Source organism: Squalius cephalus (assembly GCF_949319135.1).
Source record: "Squalius cephalus genome assembly, chromosome: 13".
Lineage (NCBI taxonomy): Eukaryota > Metazoa > Chordata > Actinopteri > Cypriniformes > Leuciscidae > Squalius > Squalius cephalus.
Genome location: NC_137134.1, coordinates 26,554,625 through 26,574,472, shown reverse-complemented (window position 1 = coordinate 26,574,472; position 19,848 = coordinate 26,554,625). Strand labels below are relative to the sequence as shown.

The following is a 19,848-nucleotide window of genomic DNA, read 5'->3' as shown; positions in this document are numbered from 1 at the left end:
TCTCAGCATTGTTACTCAGTCTTTATTCACCTTTTTCTCATGTTTTATAAATATAATTCATAAAAGTATAAAATATATATCATAGTTCTAATAGGGGCTCATTGTAATGCAGTGCGACAACATGCCCCAGCTGCACAACTGGGATTTAAACCCGCTAGTGTCTACTGATAGTTAGATCTCTGTTAAATAACAGATATAAGATAAAAAATAATATCAGATTTCTCTAATTTTAAATAAACACAAAAAACAGAGATGAAAAATTAACACAAGTAAGAACTTTTGCTATATGGTTAAACAAATGTTCAGTGATATCTACCAAATATTTCTGAATTTTGGTGCTTTGTTTTTTTCTCTACATTGTGTTGATATGGCAACTATACACTAAGTTTGTCATGCTAACATGTGTGGAAGTATTTATAACAACGGTGTTACAACCTTTGGCCCAGAGCTGTTTCACTTGTTCACTTGTGCTATTATCACAATAATATGAAGATGACATAAAAGTACTCTGTGATTCTCTACCGAAGTGTGCTTTTACCTTTGGCACTGACACACAACTCTCATACGATGATGTGTTATTTTTCTTTCCAGAATGTTCCAGCACTTGTTTGGTTCGATCTACTGCTGTATTTGGAGATGCACAAAGAGAAGAATCAGACGTCAGTGTTGCTGGATTCACTACTTTATTTTTAACAATGGATCAGTATAGTGTTAATCTGTAGGGGAGACCGGGGACAGTTACAGCAGGAGATGAGTGCAACATGTCATTTTTACCCCCCCCCCCCCACCACCACCACCCCCACCCCCACCAAGAAGACAGAAGACATATTCAACATTGAACAAAACTTGTTTTGGATGAAAGTAAACGTATTAATTTAAATTAATTAGATACATAATGTGGTAGTAAAAACATAGTGTTCCACATTTTAATGGTTCAAAGATGTGTGTAGGCCTATTTTGTACAACATTTGCAAGTTTTTATCACTTAACTAGAAGCACCACAATTTAAAATGTGTGCCTTATGTAAGTTATAGGCTATAGCAAATACTGAACAGACATGTAGAAGTTTATTTTAAAATGCAAAATATTGAAAATATAATAGCCTAAATAAAAGCTTTATAAACACTTGCATTTTTTTAAATACAAGACTATAAGTGTGTCCCATCGAGTAGCCCACTCAAAGTTACACACACTTGCAGTCTTTGGCCTATGCTATGCCATTTGAACACTTGTCCCAAATAGAGCAAATAGCCTACGTCATGCAAGTAGACAAGTGGTCAATTGAAAAGACCGCAAGTGTGTGTATTTGGACAAGGCATCAGTACTGAACTGAAGAAAACATTTCCGTAAATGAACGTCATGATGGTATTTTTTTGCGGTCATTAGGCTGTAGCCTAAACTTCTAGGCATTATTAATACTAGCTGCAATAGTCTACCAGATAAAACAATTATTCAACGACGAAATTTAACAGACAACGAGTATAGTTTGCATCCAAAACTCGCACTCTTTCTTTGAACGAAACTGAAGCGTCGCGGTAGCCCTCTTTCTTTGATTTGACTGACATTGACGAGCGCTGTTACATTCCGCTTAGAAAGCTTAGATAAACAAGTCTGTTATGGCATGATTGTACCATAACTTTGCACCGCTTAAGTAGCCTATGGTTATTATTAGGCACTTATTTCACGACTTAGATACACCTCGGAAAAAATACTGAGATCCGTGTGTACGTCCATGACCGGATCGCTTCTGAATTTTCTGGACTGGGCATCACCATGTAGTCCGATCAGTCCGATTCAAGAACGAATAATTCTATTGAGTCGGTTCGTCTTAGTGAATCAAAAACATACAGGTCAACCAGTGTAGTCTGATTCCCGAACGAATGACTTTATGAGTCGGTTCTTTCTAGTGAATCATCCACACAGCTCACCGTAGGCTAAGTGAATGAATGAATGAATGAATGAATGAATGAGGCATTTATATAGCGCTTTCATATGTACTACTGTACACCCAAAGCGCTTTACAATCATATCAGGGGTCTCTCCTCAACCACCACCAGTGTGCAGCATCCACTTGGATGATGCGACGGCAGCCACAGAACAACGGCGCCAGTGCGCTCACCACACACCAGCTATAGGTGGAGAGAGGAGAGAGAGTGATAGAGCCAATTCAATGTAAGGGGATTATTGTAAGTGAAGTTGCAGGCTGGTTGTTCATAAGTAAAAAGAAAAAGGCAATTAGTTAAAAATAAATAGGCTACATTAGCAATAACTGATTAAATGATAAGAGATGAGAATAAAATAAATATAATGGGATTAAAAATCTAATAAAAAGTTAGTTTAATTGGCAGTATGTACAGTTTATGCACATATGGAAATGTTCAAGAAAAGGGCCACACATTTTTTTAAAGTTTTTAAAGCCTTTATAGCCTTTGCATATAGTATTTTGCACATTAATTGCATATGTCATTAGCCCAACATTATCCAATATTGCATATATTTTAAGGTAGGCTAATTGTTATAACAGGTAAAAGCTTGCTTCTGTGTTCAACACCTTGAGCTCCAGCTGTGTCATCTGCAAAAAAACTACCTTTTTTACAACAGAAACAACACATGATGAGATGTACACAGTCCTTAGGCCTTAATTACTGTAAGCCTACTCAGAAAATAATAATAATCAAATAAAAAGTCCAAATAAATGACAAGATGACTGAAATGTTTAAAATGAAGATGTGTATGTGTATCGACAAAGAGACTAGATTAGGTCACAGAGATGAGCTTTAAACTGATTTCTACAGAGGTTTTGACATTTACTCTTAAACCCGGGAACAATTGTAGATATTTTCAGCTGTAAAGATGTTTTAGGCTGCTTATGATGGTTTACCTTTTTACCTTTATTCCAAATTAATCACATGTTAAAATTAAAGAACACAAATTATCTCATCAAAATCACTAAAGGCCATGTACACACTGTAAAGATTCAGCAGTGACACATTTAAATATGGGTATGAATCCCCTAAAAAAGTGTGTAAGGGGTTTGTTCTTGGAAGGCTAGTTTGCAGAGTCCTCTCTTAAAGTGTTGCCATGTCCACTTATTATAAGCATATTTGGGCTTGTGGTTTGAGTTTGGCTCATAAAGTGATCAAGTTTATGGAATTATTAAAGTGGGGAAGTACAGTCAATGCAGTGCAGTGCAGGTAACGACAACCATCTGTGATCTCACAATGGATTGCATGCACAACTTAGCATTATGTGATTAATTTACATCAACTCCAAAATATTTTTTGTCTTGCATTGTATAGTGAAATAAGATAAGACCAGTGCCGATTAATTTTCTGCTCATTCTTGTTCATGAATTGGAATGTATGCAAAGGATTATGGGTGATTGGAGGACGCTAAGGATACACTTGATGCATCCTTCAAAATAAGCCGAATGAAGGACGCGAAATAAACTTTACATAAACTGTGAACTTGTCCTTCAAATCTAATTCTCGGTTGATTGGAATGTTATTCTAGGATCAACAAAGATGTCGTACTTGGTGAAATCATTCATGCACACTTTAGAATCACGGTATTAGGTCATCCGGTGACTTTTTGCCTACTCTTTCATGAGGACTGTGAATCAGACATAATTCTTTTGTCACATACGTTTTTTCACCTACTTATTTTGCGTCCTTTACTTATGTAAAGTTTAAGCTTACAAATAGGTTTAGGTGCTTCTACATCATTGTTCCTATCCTTTCTGTCTGATTTTAGGGATAACTCATGGGTTGGGTTAGCTTTAGGGTTAGGGATATGGCTAGGATTCGATTATCAGACTGGAATTTTGTTCCAGGATCAACAAAAAATGTCGACCCAGGAACGTGTCTAACTTGGCAAAGTCAGGACATGCGCACATGATGGGCACTTATATCCCATGAGGCTGCGGTGGAGAATTTGTGAATGGCAGTGAAGCGACGCTACTGATGCTGTAGGTCACATGACAGTGACAACATGGTGGAGTACGTCCGAATGTCATTCATATACACGTTCATACTATATAGAACACTTTTTTAGCGGTCGCAAAGTCATTACTTGTTCAAAATAAGCATCTACTCAAGAGAATATGCAATTTCAGATGCAGCCCATGGCTTTCTTTAGGATCCTTCAAATTGAGATGTTCTTCAACGGAGCTTTATGACGTGGCGTCTGAGATATGCTCCCGCTTGAGAAAGAGAAGCATCCAGACACATCTCTGATGTGCTTTAAAATATATACATCATTAACAACTAGTTGTTCAGTTCGGTTTTGTACATACTGCATATATTTTTTGTAAATGTGGGTTGACTGGAGTTAATTCAGTTGTAGAATTTGATTGTGGCTCCTGTAAATGACTGATCTGTGTATAATGGTGAATTGACAACTGAGTTTAGCTGCAGTGTGTACATGGCCTTAAATCTAAACGCCATACAAAACAAAACAAACTTAGCATGAAGAATTGGATTAACGTCTCGTGACAACACCTGCGTACACCACCTCTTCCTTCTGTGTAACACAAACACAAAAGAGACAAAGAGACAAATGTTTAATAATCAGAGTGAGATGTTTTACAAGAACAGTTCTTACCACTAAAGAAAACCAAAGAAATCCCTCTACAACAGTCATAAAAACTACATTTTAAAGTAAACGCACATTTAAAAACTGTATTTTAATGCATGCATGTTCAAGAGAAACATTTTACTGTAAATGATACGAAATTATTAAATTAATATTTCATGTCACCGTTATGACAACAGTCCAATATCACTCTATTGAACATAGGCTATAATTACTCTCAGATATTTTACTCTCAATTCTGTGTAGTTTTACCACTTTTTGTTAAGTGTTTTCATGAAGGTTTAAATAAAAAGCAATATTTCTAATGAATGCCAGAGCATTCACACTCTTTCTCTCTCACAGACACAAACATGTCTTCACAGTTTTTTGCTCCGGAAGTCCAGTTTCCTGTGGAACTGTGTCTGTTTCAGCCTGCAGAAACACCCTGAGCTATTATAGGCCTAACGTTTTTACCGGTAAAGAGTATGAACACAATAAGCAATGTATTCAATTTATCAGTGCTATTTACTGTTGAGTTTATGTCAGTAGTGTCTATTTAATTTACATGTACATTTACCGTCAACTGCATCGGCATGTTAACATCAAATTTCTTTCCAGTTAAAGGCTGAAAATTACATTCCCACATTTAAATGTTACTTTTGCTTTGAATGAACGAATGAATAAACAAACAAACAAACAAACAAACAAACAAATAAATAAATAAATAAATTAAATAAATAAATAATTTAATTGGAGGACTAGGAGTAAAACTGAAAAATAAAATTAGTTATCAATTTAATAACTGGAAATAAATAAATCACTATTTAAATAGACAAATTAATGTAATAGTAAACTGTCACAATCTATTTAAAAATAAAAAAAATAATTTAAAAAATAATGAATTGTTTTCAAAGTGTTCCTATTATGCTATTAGGTTCCGAATTGTGTTTTGGAGTCTCCAACAATATTACATGCATTTCATTTTCTCATATTATACATTGTGTCACAAATGGCCCTTTGCAGCAACAGCAAAGATGAGATGAGCAAGATCTATTCACAGCAGTTATTTTATTAAAGGCAAAAAAACGAAAACAAAAACAAAAAAAAAACACTCAATACTCAGAATCTCAAAATACACATTATAACCACTGGTATAAACATGCGAGATCAGCTTCAACAGTGAAGCTTCTTGTAGACGTTGTTCACGGGCAGACAATAAAGAACATAGACTGGCATTACACACTATACGCAGGTTTAAAGTTTGTAACAGGGAGTGAGACTGGAGTCACAGCTATATTACACACTACATTACCTTAATTAAAAAAGCAAAATAGGGGCACTTTAAATGAAAAATAGAAATTAGAACAGAATTTTAAAACAACTTAATTCAAGTTTTGAAAGGTATCCAAATAAAACTACACAATAGTAAATGTAAATTTAAAATAGCTTAAAAAAGGGCCCAGCACTAATTTATACCAATGTTGTAGAACTCGAAACTGAACAAAGCCAGACTTGGACTCAAGTCTAATTTTTGGACCCAAGTCTGAGTACAAGGCTGTTTTTTCAGGAGCATTTGGACTCGGCCTGGTCTCGGACTTCCATGAGCTGATCTTTTGTATAAATATGGTCTTGGACTCGGACTTCAGTTTGAGAACACTGCTTTATGCCTTGCGTGTTGCGAACTACATAACATGGCAGGCAAACAAGAACTTATTTAAAGGGAGACTGTAGATGCTGTTACTAGCTGGTCCATCACTGAGAGGTTTTGGTCATTCAATGACTGAATATCTTAGCAGGATAGTACAAACTCAACTACTGACTCAGTGGTGGATCTGAAGACTCACTCTCCTCACGCAAAGTTTTGAGATAGCAAGTAATAATAATTACAATTGGCAAATGAAAATCAATAACTACTAAACTAGTCAAAATAGCTACTTTGAAATAAAAGTATATTTATGGGGACATCCAGTGTTACAAATGTAATTTTTTGTCACTGCAGTGAAATGAGAGGTTTAAAAATAGGCTAATTTTGAAGGCAAAAGTTGAAATGTCTTTCACGTTCAAATTCTTAGAACTATCTTCAGCTCTCAGTGTTACAGGGAACTCACACTTTTAGCAGCGAGTCTAGCTGTGTTTATTTTAGCGCCAACACATGTACTGTTTTTACAGTTATTTTTGAGTGAAGTGTCAAGATCTGCTCTTTTGCTCCTGTCATTGTGGACATCTAACTACAGCTCTTTTTTTTATTGCTTTTGTAATTCAGAGTATGTGCAAGAGCCAAAGTTGAAGCATTTATGTTCAACCTATAGAATGGTGCGACAGTCCCGCATGTGGGATTGTTATTTCTGTGACCCAGCATGGGATTTTAGAATGTACAGTGAAGCCGCATAACTGCCAGATTCATACTGTGCTTTCACGCTTTGGCTGGAGCTGAGCCAGAGACCGACACGCTCAGTGCTTATTGTCATATATCACAACTATACAACCACATAATATTTATTTTAGGATTCAGACATTTACATACACATAAGCACTAGAAAAACAATACATTTATAGTATGTACAATACACACTGTGTCTATGGAAGCTGCAATAATAATCCATTAAAATACAATTTAATCTAATAGGCTATTTTCAAATATAACTGTTTTATTCACATCAGATACACATTGTTGAGGTAACTATAAAGGTCACTATTCTTCTCACAGTTCACCGGCAACTTACTTTCATGAATTTCGGGAGAAACTAATGAATTTACGTGTTGTAAATCGGACAGGTGGGATTCTCGATCTGAACTGCGGCGCCCATGTCGTGTTGTAGATCAAGATCATTATTAAATGATTTTAAACGACAAAACACACTCACTTTAGGCCCTACACGTATTTGAGGATCAGAAATATCAGATAGTTGATGACATGGTTAGCAAGTTTCTGAATATTTTGAATAAAAAAGGAAAAAGCAAATAAAAGCAATAGCCTACTACATCTGTCATTCAGAACTGTTGTGGCTGCGGTGTGTCACGACAACCATGAAGCGTCGCCATGGAAACAGGTAATAAGGGGAAACGTTCTAAAATAAAACGGTCACCTTAAAGGGATAGTTCACTTTGAAATTAATTTTTGATATGTTTTAGCTTACCTCGAGGGCATCCAAGATGTAGGTGTCTTTGTTTCCGCAGTAGTTTCAATTTTGATATTTTTAGGTCAAACCGTTCTTGTCTGTCAGTCATTTCATGCAGGTCTACGGTCACTGTCTCAAACCCCAAGCGCAGAGTCCAAATTAAAACAATTCCCCATCGTCCAAATGAAACAATTCCCCATCATAAGTACACATTGATGGCCTAAGACACGAAACGAGCGGTTTGTGTGAGAAAACGAACAGTATTTATATCGTTTTTAGCTCTTGAAAACAGCACACCGTCCAAATGATCTGACGGCGCGGGCGGCTATAGATGTATACTTAGATGTCGCCTTGGCTACTGCAGTTCATTGGAACGAAACCGTAGCCAAGGCGATGGAAAAAAACAAAGAAAGCACAGTCGGAAGAGTGTAGGAAAAGGAAGAGAGAATCTGACCGTGTGAGGAACCGGACAAGAGTCCCATAGTCCCACTCGGTCAGGCTTTCACTCGTTGGCGCGAGCTAAAAAGCAGCACTGGATGCAAGAGATGCTGACCTGGCATCTTGTTGATGGACTAGTAAGTAAATCTCTTTTTTGTAAACGACGCTGTTGACATTGATTCCTGCGATTATCATGAGAACAGTTGTCAATATCTCACACAATTATCAGGACATAAATAAGCCAAGAGGTTGTAAATAGTGTAAACGAGCACAATTTACAAACTATTACAAACAGGACAAGCAGTCAGTTAGTGGACGCGGCGAGAGCGCGCAAGTGTTTTTCTAAATACACCAGTTCTGCTGTTATTCAGTGTTCTATTTGACTCAAGGTAAGCCTATATCTTCGATTCTATGCTTATTTTTCATTTTCTTTCAGTCTATAACTATCCCCAGCTGAAAACCCATCTCTTCCGTGAGCACTTATGAGGAAAAAATAATATTACGTGACAGTTCTCCATTATGGACGCGAGCGCTCTGAAAGTGCACTAAAAGACTTTCAAACTTTCACAGATACCTCAAAACAGAAAGCACAAAGCCTTTCTTTAAAACGAATTTCGTTTTGTATTAATTTTATCTTAATTTTAATAAATTTTTAATAAATAAATAAAAAAAATTAATAAACAAAACCATCCGAAACAAAATAAAACTATGAATTTACGACAGTGCAAGTATTCCACAGCGCTGTTTGACAAAAACACATTTTTTGCATAGTGTGCCTTAAAAAAAACTCACTCGATCAGCTAGAATATTATAAACGTACTCGTGAAAGGGTTAAATTTGTGAATAAAAGGGATCTACCAGAATGCTGTAAGATTGTAGATAATGTCCTGATATTGATATTAAAGGAGAACTCCGGTCAATTTTAACACTGAGCTCATTTTTTTGTAAATTTGGAGTGCTGTCAGTACAGAGAACAACGACAAAAATGGTGTTGCCTACACCGTGTTATCCTCTTTTTAAAATTTGCACCCTGTTGACTTCAATGGGGCAAGTTTTAAACCTGCTTTTAGCCTCTTAACATCCTTGATGTGTCATTACAAGTGCACAGCTAATGTGAGTGATTCCTTCAGAGTGAACACGAGTGAATCTGACTGCAGTAGATGTGAAAAATATGAATAAAAATGATGTTATTTCAGCCAGCGCTCATACCTGTATTTACATCCTGTTTTCGGTCGAAGTCCAAAGTAATCGATTGTCGAGTTCACACGCATAGGTTTAGTAACCGTGAACTCGACAATCGATTACTTTGGACTTCGACCGAAAACAGGATGTAAATACAGGTATGTGCGCTGGCTGAAATAACATAATTTTTATTCATATCTTTCACATCTACTGCCGTCAGATTCACTCGTGATCACTCTGAAGGAATCACTCACATTAGCTGTGCACTTGTAATGACACATCAAGGATGTTAAGAGGGTAAAAGCTGGTTTAAAACTTGCCCCATTGAAGTCAACAGGGTGCAAATTTTAAAAAAGAGGATAACACGGTGTAGGCAACACCGATTTTTGTCGTTGTTCTCTGTACTGACAGCACTCCAAATTTACAAACAAATGAGCTCAATGTTAAAATTGACCGGAGTTCTCCTTTAATATAATTTTTCAGAAGGCATTTCTGAGAGATCATTTCTTTTAGGATGTTGCCTTCTAAAGGCAGCTGTCTGTGTAGACAGTAAAGCAGATCACTGGGTTTAGAAGAGACTCGTCACGTTTTCTTTTAATTTCCATGTTCACCTTTTTATTTACATGAATTTGCAACCATGCGTAGAAATATGGAGAATATGCATTATATAATACGTAAGGGATAATGTATAGTGAGCCGGTTGTTATAGTGAATAACAACCCCGACAGGCTGAACGGGATCCCGACGCGAAGCGGAGGGATCTTGAATCAGCCTGAAGGGGTTGTTATTCACTATAACAACCGGCTCACTATACATTATCCCGCTTATTACATGGCTACCTGCAAAATAAATAAATAATTTGACACTAATTATTAATTTAAAAAGGAGTTTATTGATTTAAAAACGATTGTATTGCTTCCGCCAAAGAAAATAGTCCGTTCCGCGTCCATAGCAACGAGCTGTTTTTCATGGCAACGGTCTGTTATACTTCGCAGCGGTCTGTTATCAAGAAATAACAGACCGCATTCTACATTGGAATTCAGCCAAGCCATGTAATAATATTGTATAAACTCCCCCTCAATTATGCAATGACTGCTCAAATTGTACAGTGTAAACTGTAACATGAATTGTCTTACCGCTGTTTGTGCATTTCTTTTGTAGAACATTGGATCAGCGTAAGTGATCTCTTCATCACGGGTCTGAACTGTTGAATAATAATGACGTGTGTTAAAAGAGCAAAACTGTAACTATTTCTTCAGATGTAACAGCAGTGTGAAACACTTGCCCTGTTGATCTGTTTTTCTGTGTTTCTTGCAGATCCAGAAGATCCCAACAGCAGCAACAATCATCAGAGATCCAGCAACAGCAGAAGAGATCGGCACTATCAGAGACACTGAGACTGGAGGAGGAGAGGGAGTTTGCTGCTCAGATTCTGGAAAGATAAAGAGACACAATCTGTCAGTCTGACCTTAGTCTCAGTCTCAGACGCACACAGTCTGTTCACTGACCATCTGATACTAGTCTGACCAGCACGAGTCTCCTTTAACATGTTAATGGCTTAAATATGTTTGTCAGAACAAGTTTGTCTTGTGTTGTTATTGCCTATTTTTTAGCAAAGAAAAAAGAAGAAAACAATTGGCCGTATTATGTAACAATGCAAAACTCAGTATTAACTTGTTTATTGAACTGTTGTATAAATGCAAGATCACACTCATAATTGTGCTGTTGATGTGAATATCAGCTTCATTACCCTCTGCATTCTCACTTTCAGATGATGAAGGACTTTGTGGAGTGGACGGCTTCGCTGGAAGATATTAGAGAAGCACAGAGATGAGAATAAATCAACAGTGAGAAGGCCTTTAATGTCAGTGTTAGTCATTCTCATGACACAGTGCTTATACTCACAGCCCTGATTTTCACTCATAATAATGAATTCAGATTTAAAATATAATCCACTCATTTTGGAAAAATAAATAAAATATACAAAATCTGAATACAGTGGTTCTTGTTTGCCACCCTTCCTATGTATATCATCTAAACATTGTCCCATTATTAAGGTGCATTAAAGAGGACTTAAAACATTGGCCTGGGTCAAATCAACCAAATTTCAGAAACTTTCCCGGTTCAAATTTTTTATTTTGTTAATATTGTTCTCTCAAGAAAGACACATAATGCAAGCCAAACTATTAAATGTAATAGAGCATAGATGTAAATATTACCAACTGTATATGCAAAAAGACCCACAATTGATTTCTGACCACTAAAAATGTGTACAATTGACCAATTTATTCATGGATCCACATTTAGATCTCCATTTTTATTGGACTGAATCATTGAGGGCCTTTAAAATGAAGATACAAAAATTGTTAAAGTTTGTTAAAAATCTAAATCTAAAATAATATTAAGTAATCTTAAATAATTATTAAGTTACATGGCATGCAAACAAACACAAGAAGCGTTTTTTTTCCCATTTTTTAACTGTCACTGTTGGCATTCCTAATGAAACAAAGATTGCTAAAGTCAACAGATTTTACTAATAGACTTACCAATCTCTGTGTAAAAATAAAATAATGATTCTGCCATCTTTCTGAAGTCATTTATACCCCCTGTAATTTAATTTGGCTCCAAATCTCAGGTGAAAATTGTCATTTTGACCCTCAAAGCAGCAAGTTACTCAAATATACATTCTTGACATTTAATATTTTGTTTCTTCTTCATTTATGTGTTTCTTTCACCAGAAAAAAGCCAGGGACCTCTGGTTGAGTTGATATATGAGCCACCTAGCGTTACTTCATCTTTGTTAGGTTGAGTTCATTAAAGTTAATTATGCATTTAATTAAAATGCATACCCTGACCTGCTGTACTTTCAGTGAATTGCACTTGAATGTTTTTGTAAGTTATTTTGCTGTGATGTCATCAAAGAAATTGATAAAACATTTGTAAAGTCCCTGGATCTGTAGGAATTCACCCATGTCATAAAGAGTTTGGCTAATCACAGTTCTTTTATTCATTGTGAAATGTTGCATATTGCCGTAATATATCAGTATCCTCCTGTAAGAGCACAACGGATCAGACATACACTGATGCTCATGACACTTGGAAGAAGTTTATTTAATAATAAACTATTTCAGTTTTATAATATGTGTGTTCCTTTTTTTGTGTGGGAGGAAATATAATGTGGACCTGGATGTTTTTCATGGACTGGAGGGATAATGTTTGGTGATTTTTATTATTTTGTTTGATAAATATCTTCTATATAATTACAGAAACGTCTGTCTGTCTGTCTGTCTGTTATTCACATATCTCTCGAACTGTTAGTCCGATGGATTTCAAACTTGACGGGTGTTGAAGGGTTACAAATTTAAGAATCTATTTCAGATATGCTTCCTTACATAACATCACGGTGAAGAATACAGATTTTATCATTTGAGGTTTTAATTTAGATAGTAGGCCTATATAAACTGAGAAAGTGATTATTGAGTTTACAGCAAGATATTCCTGCCCGACCTGTTTTTCCTTTGTAAGTTAAATGAGTCAGATCACGGAGACGCTAACCTATTGTCTTTAATGGCTCTTGGAGCAAGAGCCACAGTCCAGGCGTTGAATCGTTTGGCTGATTGGATTAGCACATATGCATTTGAGTGGTTATGCAGATTGGATTGAGACTGCCGGTCTGGGGCGGTTCCTTAACCTGTATACTCATTTACATGCTTTGTTTGAATTTGTCTCCACCTTCATAAGTCCCTCCTCCTAAAATGCCTATGTAATCCCTCCACCCAGGTCCTACTCGCCCTGCTCTGTGCAGGCCTCGAACCCGGGTCTCTGGCGTGAGAGTCAGGCACTCTAACAAGGAGGCTAAAGACTGCAGCCTCTAACGTCTGTCGCTAGAGCGCCTATTGAGATCAGAGGAGTGAGGTTTACTCGCACAGCAACTACTAGCTGGCCTCCGTTACACTCACCCCCCTAAACCTCACTCCCATCCGGGTCACGGCACCAATGTAACCCCTCTCCGTTGAACGTGATCCCAATTATCTCCTGGTCTCTGCTTCGATGAAAGAAAACTTTACAACAGTGTCTTGACAGGATTTGCACCTGCCCACACTGCCAAAAGAACCAAAACCTGGTTCAATGAGTCTACATAATATATTAGTTTCACCTGTTAAGTTGAATTCTTGAAATAAATCAACTTTTTGATGATATTCTAATTTTATGACCAGCACCTGTATGAAGTAGACTCGCTCCCTCTGTCAAAATCGAGGGAACGAGGGTCTGTCTATATAAACCTCCCTCGTCCACTTCACAAAGTGGAACGCACTTCAAAATGGCGGCAGGGATTCCCCCAAGGGGACGTGCTTAGGGAAGTTCGCAAGTGCGTGTCTAAAAGTGGACTGGAACGCACCCCAAGCCTTGAGCGAGCACAGCTGGCCACTCCCCCTCTCACACTGACACCGAGGGTGCTTTCACATCTGTAGTTCGGTTCATTTGGTCCAGACCAAGGGCGACACATGATACTTTGTAGCATTTTTAAGGCGTTTTAGTTCCTTTTCACACCACACTGATCGCTCTGGTCCGGATCAGTTTGTGAGTTAATAAAACGCACCAAAATGCAGTCACGTGACAACATCCACATCACTCGGAACGCATTTCCATAACTGCACTTCGTTTGGTCAGAATTAACGTGCGGGAAAATTCCAACAGAACTCCCGGAAGTAAACAAAAAATCTGTGGAAAATCCAGCAGACAACACGCCACTGTTTACTACGGAGAGACAACTGCGTGGGCTGATTGTATCCTTGGTCATATTTTATTATAGTTTGTCTACACCACTTTAGACAAACAATAATATTTGAGAATGAACCGAGGTTGCGGCTATAAAATAATGTTAATAATAATTTCTATCAGGCTCCGCACCTCCTCACAACTCCAAGTTTGTCTGCGAGCTGCAAACTGTCAACAAACATTTCTCCTCCATTTATGGCTCTTTTCCGGATTTTATACTGTATGGCTCTCCAATTTTCAAATGTTGCCTGAAAATACACGCTTGAACATGATGATAAAATTATTTAAACTATTAGCATACTTGATTAATGTATAATTATGAATGTGTAAAATTAAATAAAATATGTGCAAAATATTTAGGTAAGAGACTCGCAGCTTAATATGATTGACAGTGGCGTTTTGGCCTGTAGAGCCTAACTTTCAAGGAGCTGATTTTTTATTGGACGACGTGGTTAGGCCTGCGTCATGTCCAGATCAAGTTAAACAACTAACGTTACCTTGTTGCTAGCTAAATTAAAAATCATCATCAACGAGAGTAATATGGCGAAAAGAAAAAAGACGACGATTACCGTTTCCAGCCCGAATGGATGGATATCACTTTGCATTTGTGGAGAAGTCGGGGTCCGCAGTGTGTCTCATTTAAAATGAACGTATTGCGTCGCTCAAAAAGTCAAATGTAAAGAGACATTTTGAGACGCACCATGCAGCATTCGCTGCAAAATATCCCAATGGGGAATGCAGGAAAAAAGCTTGTGCTGAGCTTCAGCGGATAATGGAAACCGGACAGCAGCAGCTGCTATCATGGACTAATAAAGGCGGGAGTCTGAATTCTGCGAGCTTTGCTGGCGCTCTGGAGATTGTGCGGAGAGGGCAACCATTTACAGATGGAGACTACATTAAGGGTTGCATGCTTAGTGTGGCTAAAGAACTGTTCAACGACCTCCCAAACAAGGATAAAATTATCCAAAAAAATCAAAGACATGCCTTTGTCTGCAAAAACTGTTCATGACCGTGCACTCGTGATGGCTACATCAGTTCAGGTAGTTACTTTTCTCTTTCCTTGGATGAGTCTACTGATGTGAGCAATATACTATAGCACAGCTAAGCATAGTTGGGCAGTATGTGACGGATGATACAGTGCGTGAAGAGAGTCTCGCTGTTTTGCCGATGAAAGATACAAGAGGCGAGGATGTGTTAAAATCTCTAATGGATTTTGCTGCAGAGAAAAATCTACCACTGAATAAACTTATATCTGTGTGTACAGATGGAGCACCCAGCATGTTAGGTAAACATAAAGGATTCGTTGCCCTTCTGTGTGAGCAAGAGAAGCGGCCCATCTTAAACCTTCATTGCATTGTACATCAAGTCGTGTAGAGAGGAACTTCGCAAAGTGATGTGATTGGTCGTTCGCATTGTGAATGATCGCCAGTTTAAGGCCCTGTTGGATTAAGTGGGGAGTAATTGTCCAGGGCTTCTACTGCACAGCAGTGTGCGTTGGTTATCCAGGGGAAACGTGCTCGCCCGCTTTGCTGCCTGTTTAAATGAAGTGAGGGCATTTCTGGAAAAGAAAGGAAATGTTCATCCCGAGCTCACTGACATTGAGTGGCTCCTGAAGTTTCACTACCTGGTGGATATTACACGTCATATGAACCACCTCAATGTGAAAATGCAAGGCATTGGAAACACAATCTTGTCCCTGCAACAGGCAGTGTTTGCATTTGAAACAAAGCTGGAGCTGTTTATCAGGGACATTGAAAGTGGCCGTCTCCTGCACTTCAAAACATTGCGAGCATACAGAGAAGATTGCTTAGCGAGGGACCCCGCTCATCATTTCGACCTCAGGCAGCTTGCAGCCTTCACGTCTGATTTACTGATGTCATTCAAATCACGTTTTGCGGACTTTCGCAGACATGCCGATTTGTTCAAAGTGATAACTCATCCACATGTGTGCACCGGCGTGGACACACAAAACTTGAGTGTCATCCCTGGCATCTCCATTGGAGATTTTGAGCTGGAAGCTGCTGAACTGAAGGTGTCGGATATGTGGGTGTCAAAATTTGTAACTTTGAATTCCAAACTGGAAAGCCTCGCTCGTCAGCGGGCAGAACTAGCAAAGCAACATAAGTGGGCAGATATGAGAAAACTCCAACGCGAAGACAATCTCATCCTGAAAACCTGGAACGAACTTCCAGCCACTTTCAGCACAATGCATCGTTTCAGTGTTGCTGTGCTGACGATGTTTGGCTCAACGTACACATGCAAGCTGTCCTTCTCACATCTGAACAACATCAAAAACAACCTGCGCTCAAGGTTAACGGATGAAAGCCTGAATGCCTGCATGAAGCTGAATCTCACCAGTTACGACCCCAACTACAAAGCACTCAGCAAAATGATGCAGCAACAGAAATCTCATTAATTTAAGTAGGGTACAATAAACTTCTTGTTAAACACTTGTTTATGATGCCCGTTTCTCAATTTTTTGTGGTGTCTTAGAAGTACTAGAAACCGGTGTCAGAGAACAAAATAGTGCTTGTAGCCTACTGTGTAGCCTTAGCTTGGGTGTAAAAAAAAAAAAAAAAAAAACGCGTTATTGCCACCTACTATATAACTACCAGAACTACTACCAGTGCAAGTCGTATTACTGCATTTGTTATTACATACAATCTGTTACTCATCTGTTGTTAAGTCTGCTAAAAGGGGCATGGGCAATGATTTAATATGAATATCTTGCTAAACGTTTCCCTGCACGGATTAAATGTTGATGAAATGTAGGCTAACACTAGCCTGCAGCTAGCTAGCTTATTTCACTATGGACAACAGGTTAATACCACTCACAGACTAAAGGACACCCACCTTTCTTGGTGAAAAAAACTGGGTTACAGATTGACACCCTTTATTTTGTCTTTTCTCTCTCTCTCTTCTCTCTTTCCTTTTTTGAAAACCAGATTTTCTTTTAATATGCAACATTGTGGTCTCTGTTTCTGGCACATCAACTGACTGTCTGCAACTGCAACTGAATAACAACACCGTCACTGATGAGTGCGCAGGACCAAACCATTTCATCCAGATACAGGGGGGTGATCGGTCAATATGGATGTTTATTTTTTGGTCAATGGGGATATTTAACTTTTATTGGCAAAATAATTAAAATCAAAGACATCATTAATTTTATTATTATTTGAAATATACTCAGTGATGATGGCTTATATAGTGTATAATATAATAATTTTTTTAAATTAGTTTTTACCTATTTGTTGGGGCCCCTGTCAGTCAGGGGCTCTTGGAATTGTCCTAACTTTTCCCCCATATACTGCAACCATGTTTATAAAACATCATTTATAGTAGCCTATTCACAAACTGTTTGCTCAAGCGTAGCGTTTTCTCAGATTTCACTGTGCAGCTTGCTCCCTCAATCAAGTAGTTCAATTTACCATATTTATTGTATGTCATTATGTCAGTATCAGTATTTGCGTTCTACCATGTACAAATAAAAATGTCACTGAACTTTTGCTGTGTAATTGTAACAATGAGAACTCAAATACACCAAACCAAGAATGACTAAAAACACACAAAAACTGATTTTGCACAGGCACTTTGCACTAGTACTTTTAAAGTTAGAATAAGGTAAACAAAATAAACTGAAATGTATCTTCAAGATTTCTAATAAATGATCTTCAAATATCATTGTGGGTTATGACAATAATTATGTACATTTTGAATATGACAATGATAGAAGAAAACACATGTAATTATGCTCACCATCAACAGTAACACTGAATCTCTTGATAAACTCCTTATTCCCAATAATGGTACTTAGTTGATAAAGTCCAGAGTCTGTGGTTCTGATGTCACTGATGGTCAGAGATCCAGTCTGATTCAGTTTCAGTCTGTCTCTGAATCTCTCATCATAATCATATGTAGGAATATTCATGATCATTGTAGCGATGCGCATTTTTTCAAACCTCCACACGATCTGTTCATCTCTCTGTATCTCTGTGAGATCAGGGTTTAGAGTGACAGAATCTCCCTCCATCACTGACACTGACTTCACTGCATCGTTATCAGCAAACACTCCTGGAGAACCAAGAGAAACAGTTCATCAGACACAGATGAAGTCATTTTTTGTAGTCAAATAAACAATTGTTAAACTTTCTGTTTGTTTATTTATTTATTTTTACAGCTGTCTGCTTATTTGATTCAATAGTGAATCAAACATTGGAAATGGGACCTCAATGGAATATAGTATGAAATAAAAGTATACTACAGCATTTGTTTTGGTGAACTTAATAGCTTTAAAAAAAAAAAAAATTTTAAATGAGCAAAAACAACAACAAAAAAAAAAATCAAGATATTTCTCATTTTATTTCACCTCCTCAACTTGGATAAGGTAGCCAAATTTTAAAAGTGGAATTTCGAGAAGAACTTCTGAAGAACATTCAGCTGTTAAATCTGAAATTCGTGGAGGCTTCAGAGAGCCACCGACTACCTAATAATCTTAGCTTTCAATTGTCTTTTCTATTAGGACATTTTAAGTAGGAATAATTTAATGATGGACATAAAGTGTTTAACCAGGAAGGGAACTAAATCTGTCTGTCAATCATGCACCAAAACAGTGATAAAAATCAGAATTAAAACTTCTCACAGTAATATCAAAGATAGCATCTTTATCTAAAAATAAAACAAAAAACTGACATGAAAAAGAAACTTGGCTATATTAGATTACATTTCTGAATAAATATATAAGATTTGTACTTACCGACAAAATGCCATATGCAGAATAAAAGTATTATGATAACCATTTTTCAGTTAAGCTCTCTAAATGTTTTAAATATTAACACTCTCTTAGTCAGAACTAAACAATGCAAGTGTGGCATTAAAACCAATTACAGATCTCATAAAAAAAAGTTATCTAAACTGTCTTATGTTAACAGGAGGTTGAGAGTCGTGGTTACCAGTAATTAGATTCAAGAGTGTGTGTATAAGTGTCAGTTTGTGAAGTTAAAACCAGTGTAGGCTAAAAAAAAAAAAAAAACACACCCACAATTATTTACTAGTCTAATTAAACGTCGTAATAAACAAATAAACAAATAAAACAAAAGATTTAGTCAGAATGCAGATATTTTTGAATGGACAATGGTGTGAGGTAGTAATCTGTAAAATTGGGTTGTGGAATGCTGCTCTGATATGAATATTTGTTATATTAATAGAAAATTTGTTATTATATTATGGCATCGACTAAAGAAAATCGTCCAGCTCGAGGGGTGGCACCAAGCATGCATTTGAATATCACACTGCACGCAATTGGATAACACTACGACCAATCATAACATTGCTTAGCTAGCGGAGCTAACTGGTAGATTAGACTCTTAGACTCTCTGCAAAACAGCAAAAACGTCCTTCTTGCAAAGAAAGGATTCGAGCGGTGTCTTCTGTTCCTCTTTCAGAGAAAAAGGCAAGCCTACTTTTACAAAAAAACTGCATCTACGGGACCATAACATAAGATACAAGGTAATGGAGCCTTTTATACATTGTCGTGTTTCTTTAGAAATAAATAATGGACAAATGGAGTCTTTAAACGCCTCAGATGTAAAGTAATTCGCTGTCAAAGTGACACCAAAATGAATGGGAGTCAATTGAATGCTAACAGCAGGTGGGGGTCCGCTAATCAATGGCGGCGCCCCGGGAAGCTTCAGTTTTTTCTGAAACATTACCCCCTTGCTAAACAACTGTTTAATTTCAATAGGCTCTATGCACGATC

At 37.3% G+C, this 19,848-nt stretch overlaps 1 protein-coding gene and 1 long non-coding RNA gene across 2 annotated transcripts; both read right to left on the bottom strand.

Moving 5' to 3' along the window:
* Window positions 1-2,404: 2,404 nt before the first annotated feature.
* On the bottom strand, window positions 2,405-10,838 carry LOC307169804. The gene is made up of 3 exons (XR_013823213.1): window positions 10,597-10,838; window positions 10,448-10,515; window positions 2,405-4,521 (listed from the first exon to the last, which is right to left on the bottom strand). It is a non-coding gene; the product is annotated as an uncharacterized lncRNA (long non-coding RNA).
* A 68-nt stretch (window positions 10,839-10,906) lies between these two features.
* Window positions 10,907-18,886, bottom strand: LOC307169632 (hepatic and glial cell adhesion molecule-like; the record flags this gene model as incomplete). Its single annotated transcript, XM_079890361.1, has 4 exons — window positions 18,847-18,886; window positions 17,850-18,164; window positions 11,013-11,115; window positions 10,907-10,913 (listed from the first exon to the last, which is right to left on the bottom strand). Exons 2-4 carry the CDS (start codon window positions 18,121-18,123, stop codon window positions 10,907-10,909), a joined length of 384 nt encoding a protein of 127 aa, XP_079746487.1. The 5' UTR covers window positions 18,124-18,164; window positions 18,847-18,886.
* Window positions 18,887-19,848: the final 962 nt, after the last annotated feature.